Here is a 7,782-nt window from a genome sequence, read left to right on the forward strand (position 1 = left end):
CCGCCTCACCGTGCCAGTCTACCTCACACCGTGCCAGTGTACCTCACACCATGCCAGTGTCACTCTCACCGTGCCAGAGTAGCTCTCACCGTGCCAGGGTACCTCACACTGTGCCAGGGTACCTCACACTGTGCCAGTGTACTTCACACCATGCCAGGGTACGTCACACCGTGCCAGGGTAACTCACAACATGCCAGTGTTCCCCTGACCGTGCCAGTGTACCTCACACCATGCCAGTGTCCCTCTCACCATGCCAGTGTCCCTCTCACCGTGCCAGTGCCCCTCACACCGTGCCAGTGTCCCTCACACCGTGCCAGTGTCCCTCTCGGGGTGTCAGTGTCCCTCTCAGGGTGCCAGAGTCCCTCTCAGGGTGCCAGTGTACCTCACACTGTGCCAGTGTCGCTCTCACCGTGCCAGTGCCCCTCTCACCGTGCCAGTGTACCTCACACCGTGCCAGTGTACCTCACACCGTGCCAATGTCCCTCTCACCGTGCCAGTGTCCATCACACCGTGTCAGTGTTCCTCACACCGTGCCAGTGTACCTCACACCGTGCCAATGTCCCTCTCACCGTGCCAGTGTCCATCACACCGTGTCAGTGTTCCTCACACCGTGCCAGTGTTCCTCACACCGTGCCAGTGTTCCTCTCACCGTGCCAGTGTCCCTCTCACCGTGCCAGTGTACCTCACACCATGCCAGTGTACCTCACACCGTGCCAGTGTCCCTCTCACCGTGCCAGTGTACCTCACACCGTGCCACTGTCCGCCTCACCGTGCCAGTCTACCTCACACCGTGCCAGGGTACCTCACACCGTGCCAGTGTCCCCTCACCGTGCCAGTGTCCCTCTCACCGTGCCAGTGTCCCTCTCAACGTGCCAGTGTCCCTCACACCATGCCAGTGTCCCTCACACCGTGCCAGTTTCCCTCACACCGTGCCAATGTACCTCACACCGTGCCAGTGTACCTCTCACGTGCCAGAGTACCTCACACCATGCCAGTGTTCCTCACACCGTGCCAGTGTCTGCCTCACCATGCCAGTGTTCCTCACAACGTGCCAGTCTCTCTCTCACCATGCCAGAGTACCTCTCACCGTGCCAGGGTACCTCACACCGTGCCAGTGTACTTCACACCGTGCCAGGGTACCTCACACCATGCGAGGGTACCTCACACCGTGCCAGGGTAACTCACACCGTGCCAGTGTTCCCCTCACCGTGCCAGAGTACCTCATACCGTGCCAGAGTACCCTCACCGTGCCAGTGTACCTTACACCGTGCCAGTGTCCCGCTCACCGTGCCAGTGTATCTCACACCGTGCCAGTGTTCCCCTCACTGTGCCAGTGTACCTCACACCGTGCCAGTGTCCCTCTCACCGTGCCAGAGTACCTCACACTGCGCCAGTGTACCTCACACCGTGCCAGGGAACCTCACACCGTGCTAGTGACCCCCTCACCGTGCCAGTGTACCTCACACCGTGCCAGTGTCCCTCTCACTGTGCCACGGTACCTCACACCATGCCAGGGTAACTCACACCATGCCAGTGTACCTCACACCGTGCCAGGGAAAATCACACCGTGCCAGTGTAACTCACACCGTGCCAGTGTACCTCACACCGTGCCAGTGTCCGCCTCACCGTGCCAGTGTACCTCACACCGTGCCAGTGTCCCTCTCACCGTGCCAGTGTCCCTCTCACCGTGCCAGAGTACCTCTCACCGTGCCAGGGTACCTCACACCGTGCCAGTGTACCTCACACCATGCCAGTGTCCCTCTCACCGTGCCAGAATACCTCTCACTGTGCCAGGGTACCTCACACTGTGCCAGGGTACCTCACACTGTGCCAGTGTACTTCACACCATGCCAGGGTACGTCACACCGTGCCAGGGTAACTCACAACATGCCAGTGTTCCCCTGACCGTGCCAGTGTACCTCACACCGTGCCAGTGTCCCTCTCACCATGCCAGTGTCCCTCTCACCGTGCCAATGCCCCTCACACCGTGCCAGTGTCCCTCACACCGTGCCAGTGTCCCTCTCAGGGTGTCAGTGTCCCTCTCAGGGTGCCAGAGTCCCGCTCAGGGTGCCAGTGTACCTCACACCGTGCCAGTGTCCCTCTCACCGTGCCAGGGTCCCTCTCACCGTGCCAGTGTACCTCACACCGTGCCAGTGTACCTCACACCGTGCCAATGTCCCTCTCACCGTGCCAGTGTCCATCACACCGTGTCAGTGTTCCTCACACCGTGCCAGTGTACCTCACACCGTGCCAATGTCCCTCTCACCGTGCCAGTGTCCATCACACCGTGTCAGTGTTCCTCACACCGTGCCAGTGTTCCTCACACCGTGCCAGTGTTCCTCTCACCGTGCCAGTGTCCCTCTCACCGTGCCAGTGTACCTCACACCGTGCCAGTGTACCTCACACTGTGCCAGTGTCCCTCTCACCGTGCCAGTGTACCTCACACCGTGCCACTGTCCGCCTCACCGTGCCAGTCTACCTCACACCGTGCCAGGGTACCTCACACCGTGCCAGTGTCCCTCTCACCATGCCAGTGTCCCTCTCACCGTGCCAGTGTACCTCACACCGTGCCAGTGTACCTCACACCGTGCCAATGTCCCTCTCACCGTGCCAGTGTCCATCACACCGTGTCAGTGTTCCTCACACCGTGCCAGTGTTCCTCACACCGTGCCAGTGTTCCTCTCACCGTGCCAGTGTTCATCTCACCGTGCTAGTGTTCATCGCACCGTGCCAGTGTCCCTCTCACCATGCCAGAGTACCTCGCACCGTGCCAGAGTACCTCGCACTGTGCCAGAGTACCTCTCACCGTGCCAGTGTACCTCACAACGTGCCAGTGTACCACACACCGTGCCAGTTTACCTCGCACCCTGCCAGTGTACCTCACACCGTGCCAGTGTACCTCACACCGTGCAAGTGTCCCTCTCACCGTGCCAGTGTACCTCACGCCGTGCCAGGGTACCTCCCACCGTGCCAGTGTCCCCCTCACCATGCCAGTGTACCTCACACCGTGCCAGTGTCCCTCTCACCGTGCCACAGTACCTCACACCATGCCAGGGTACCTCACACCGTGCCAGAGTACCTCACACCGTGCCAGGGTAACTCACACCATGCCAGTGTACCTCACACCGTGCCAGTGTACCTCACACCGTGCCAGTGTACCTCACACCGTGCCAGGTTACCTCACACCTTGCCAGGGTACCTCTCACCGTGCCAGTGTACCTCTCACCATGCCAGTGTCCCTCTCACCGTGCCAGTGTATCTCACACCGTGCCAGTGTACCTCACACCGTGCCAGTGTACCTCACACCGTGCCAGTGTCCCTCTCACCGTGCCAGTGTACCTCACAGCGTGCCAGTGTACCTCACACCGTGCCAGTGTACCTCACACCGTGCCACTGTCCGCCTCACCGTGCCAGTCTACCTCACACCATGCCAGTGTCCCCTCACCGTGCCAGTGTCCCTCTCACCGTGCCAGTGTCCCTCCCAACGTGCCAGTTTCCCTCACACCATGCCAGTGTCCCTCACACCGTGCCAGTTTCCCTCACACCGTGCCAGTGTACCTCACACCGTGCCAGTGTACCTCTCACGTGCCAGAGTACCTCACACCATGCCAGTGTTCCTCACACCGTGCCAGTGTCTGCCTCACCATGCCAGTGTTCCTCACAACGTGCCAGTCTCCCTCTCACCATGCCAGAGTACCTCTCACCATGCCAGGGTACCTCACACCGTGCCAGTGTACTTCACACCATGCGAGGGTACCTCACACCGTGCCAGGGTAACTCACACCGTGCCAGTGTTCCCCTCACCGTGCCAGTGTACCTCACACCATGCCAGTGTCCCTCTCACCGTGCCAGTGTCCCTCTCACCGTGCCAGTGTCCCTCTCACCATGCCAGAGTACCTCACACCGAGCCAGAGTACCTCACACCGTGCCAGAGTACCTCACACCGTGCCAGAGTACCCTCATCGTGCCAGTGTACCTTACACCGTGCCAGTGTCCCTCACACCGTGCCAGGGTCCCTCACACCGTGCCAGTGTCCGCCTCACCGTGCCAGTGTACCTCACACCATGCCAGTGTCCCTCACACCGTGCCAGTGTACCTCACACCATGCCAGTGTCCCTCTCAGGGTTCCAGTGTACCTCACACCGTGCGAGTGTTCCTCACACCGTGCCAGTGTCCGCCTCACCGTGGCAGTGTACCTCACACCGTGCCAGTGTCCCTCACACCGTACCAGTGTCCCTCTCACCATGCCAGTGTCCCTCACACCGTGCCAGTGTACCTCACACCATGCCAGAGTACCTCACACCATGCCAGGGCAACTCACACCGTGCCAGTGTACCTCACACCGTGCCAGTGTACCTCACACCATGCCCGTGTCCCTCTCACCGTGCCAGTGTACCTCACACCTTGCCAGTGTCCCTCACTGTGCCAGTGTCCCTCTCACCCTGCCAGTGTACCTCACACCATGCCAGTGCCCCTCACACCGTGCCAGTGTCCCTCACAGCGTGCCAGTGTCCCTCTCACCGTGCCAGTGTACCTCACACCGTGCCAGTGTCCCTCTCACCGTGCCAGTGTCCCTCTCACCGTGCCAGTGTACCTCACACCGTGCCAGTGCCCCTCTCACCGTGCCAGTGTCCCTCACACCGTGCCAGTGTCCCTCACACCGTGCCAGTGTCCCCTTCAGGGTGCCAGTGTACCTCACACTGTGGCAGTGATCCTCACACCGTGCCAGTGTCCGCCTTACCATGCCAGTGCACCTCACACCGTGCCAGTGTCCCTCACACCGTGCCAGGGTACCTCACACCGTGCCAGGGTACCTCACACCGGGCCAGGGTAACTCACACTGTGCCAGTGTTCCCCTCACCATGCCAGTGTTCCTCTCACCATGCCAGTGTACCTCACACCATGCCAGTGTACTTCACACCGTGCCAGGGTACGTCACACCGTGCCAGGATAACTCTCACCGTGCCAGGGTAACTCAAACCGTGCCAGTGTTCCCCTCACTGTGCCAGTGTCGCTCTCACCGTGCCCGTGTCCCTCTCACCATGCCAGTGTCCCTCTCACCATGCCAGTGTCCCTCACACCGTGCCAGTGTCCGCCTCACCGTGCCAGTGTACCTCACACCATGCCAGTGTCCCTCTCAGGGTTCCAGTGTACCTCACATCGTGCCAGTGTTCCTCACACCGTGCCAGTGTCCGCCTCACCGTGCCAGTGTACCTCACACCGTGCCAGTGTCCCTCACACCGTGCCAGTGTACCTCACACCGTGCCAGTGTACTTCACACCATGCCAGAGTACCTCACACCATGCCAGGGCAACTCACACCGTGCCAGTGTACCTCACACCGTGCCAGTGTACCTCACACCGTGCCAGTGTACCTCACACCATGCCCGTGTCCCTCTCACCGTGGCAGTGTACCTCACACCTTGCCAGTGTCCCTCACCGTGCCAGTGTCCCTCTCACCCTGCCAGTGTACCTCACACCATGCCAGTGCCTCACACCGTGCCAGTGTCCCTCACACCGTGCCAGTGTCCCTCACAGCGTGCCAGTGTCCCTCACAGCGTGCCAGTGTCCCTCTCACCGTGCCAGTGTACCTCACACCGTGCCAGTGTCCCTCTCACCGTGCCAGTGTCCCTCTCACCGTGCCAGTGTACCTCACACCGTGCCAGTGCCCCTCTCACCGTGCCAGTGTCCCTCACACCGTGCCAGTGTCCCTCACACCATGCCAGTGTCCCCCTCAGGGTGCCAGTGTCCCCCTCAGGGTGCCAGTGTCCCTCTCAGGGTGCCAGTGTCCCTCTCACCGTGCCAGCGTCCCTCACAGCGTGCCAGCGTCCCTCACAGCGTGCCAGTGTCCGCCTCACTGTGCCAGTGTCCTTCACACCGTGCCACGGTAACTCACACCGTGCCAGGGTAACTCACACCATGCCAGGGTAACTCACACCGTGCCAGTGTTCCCCTCACTGTGCCTGTGTTCCCCTCACACCGTGCCAGTGCCCGCCTCACCGTGCCAGTCTACCTCACACCGTGCCAATCTACCTCACACCGTGCCAGTGTTCCTCACACCCTGCCAGTGTTCCTCACAGCGTGCCAGTGTCCCTCACACCATGCCAGGGTCCCTCACACATGCCCGGTGAGTATCTCCACAGTTTTGGTGTCATTTTTTGCATCCCGCGCCCGTCCTAAAAGCTCGCATTTCTCCGCAAGAAGTGGAGATATGGCGACAGGCAATTTGACCACGGAGGGGAGGTGGGGGAAGCTGGAGTGCACTTTCGGGCCCGGTTGGCTGAGGTCAGTTTCAAAGCCAATGAGATGTGTGCGGGGGACCGAGAGCGCTGGGTCCGGAGGGCAGGGCAGGGGAGGCGGGGCCGGCCGCCCGGCAGTACAAGTGCGGGTTAACCGGGGGTGGGGATACGGTCGGCCATGAACTCTCCGCCCTCTGATAGCGCCGAGCCGATCGCGGAGGTGGCTGCTTCTTGCTGGCTGGCTGTGCGGGACTGCGAGCGGGCGGCCACCGCTCCTCCTTCACCTCCCACCCGCAGGGGCCGCGAGTTCACCCCGGCCGAGCGGAAGGACTCGCTTTACTGGGAGCGGCGGCGCCGCAACAACGAGGCGGCGCGGAGGTCGCGCCAGAAGCGGCGCCGCCGGGACCTGGCGCTGGAGGGACGGCTAGCGGCGCTGCTGGCCGACAACGCCCGGCTCCGGGCTCAGCTGCTGGCGCTGCGCTTCCCGCTCGGGCTGCTGGCGGAGCCCGGGCCCGGCGCGCCCTCCGCCCGCTGGGAGGGAGCCTGGGAGCCGCCGCCACCTCCAGCCCGGCGCCTGCAGCCCTTCCCCGGCCACAAGCCGCCGCGGCTCAGCCCCGCTCCGGCCAGCCCGGTGCCTCTCGCCCCTCCCCAGGCCGCCGGGCTCCGTGCCCAGGGGGAGGGGGAGGTGGAGGATGAGCGGGGCACAGCCGTCTCTCGGCGGCCGGAGAGCAGCGACCCGGGCTGGCTCCGGAGTTTACCCCACAAACTGCGCTTGAAAATCTCCTGCGGCGGGCCAGCCACAGCCGCCAACCTGGAGCGCCCAGAGCCCGAGCCCCGACCCCGAGCGCTGCCGCCTCCCGAGAGCAGCCCGAGCTGGAGCCTCCCCGCGGACCAGCCGGAGCCGAGCCTCCGGGAAGAAGCTGCTGCTGCTGGTGTTCACGGTGAAAACAGCCAACTCCGCAAGGATCTGTCTGCTCTCTCTGCCGAAGTGGAGCTGCTCAAGACACTGCTCCTCGCAAAAGCTGCTGCTCGGAGGCTGGAGCCCACAGAACTTTACACCTGATGGGACTTTGCTTACTTGCTTTTTTCTGTTTGTTTTATACTGAATTTGTCTTTATACAGTTGATTTTATTTGTACTGGTCAGTTGTTATGATCGCTGGCTTTCTCCCTCAGCGGCTTTGCATCTGCTTCTAGATATTTTTTATATCCATGTTTGCACAAACACCGGCCAGGATTGCTTGGTGTAGATCCAACCATGATTTTGATGACTGTCCGTTAGTCAAGGTGTTGAGAAAAGATCTGTCTTGCAGTTTATACAGGGCAGAGTGTTCTATGTTGGGAATCAAAACAGAAGTTTAAATAATTTTGAGAAACAATTATTTATATTGTTATGACACTGTTACTGTGGAACAAATGACCACGGGGTTTATAGTTAAACTGTACTTTAAAATATACAGGGGGCTGTGCCTCCTTCTCAGGCAAATGTGTTAACGAAATTTGCAGAAAGTGACTTGCACCACAGCTGTGTATTGCCCCCTCTTCA

At 61.1% G+C, this 7,782-nt stretch overlaps 1 protein-coding gene across 1 annotated transcript; it reads left to right on the forward strand.

Moving 5' to 3' along the window:
* Positions 1–6,230: 6,230 nt before the first annotated feature.
* LOC147124284 (uncharacterized) lies at positions 6,231–7,402 on the forward strand. Its single transcript, XM_085984547.1, has one exon. It carries the CDS (start codon positions 6,417–6,419, stop codon positions 7,299–7,301), a length of 885 nt encoding a protein of 294 aa, XP_085840673.1. The 5' UTR covers positions 6,231–6,416; the 3' UTR covers positions 7,302–7,402.
* The last annotated feature ends 380 nt before the right edge of the window (positions 7,403–7,782 follow it).

Source organism: Somniosus microcephalus, chromosome 1 (assembly GCF_052327205.1).
Source record: "Somniosus microcephalus isolate GS21.2 chromosome 1, FLI_Smic_1.0, whole genome shotgun sequence".
NCBI classification, from domain to species: Eukaryota; Metazoa; Chordata; class Chondrichthyes; order Squaliformes; family Somniosidae; genus Somniosus; species Somniosus microcephalus.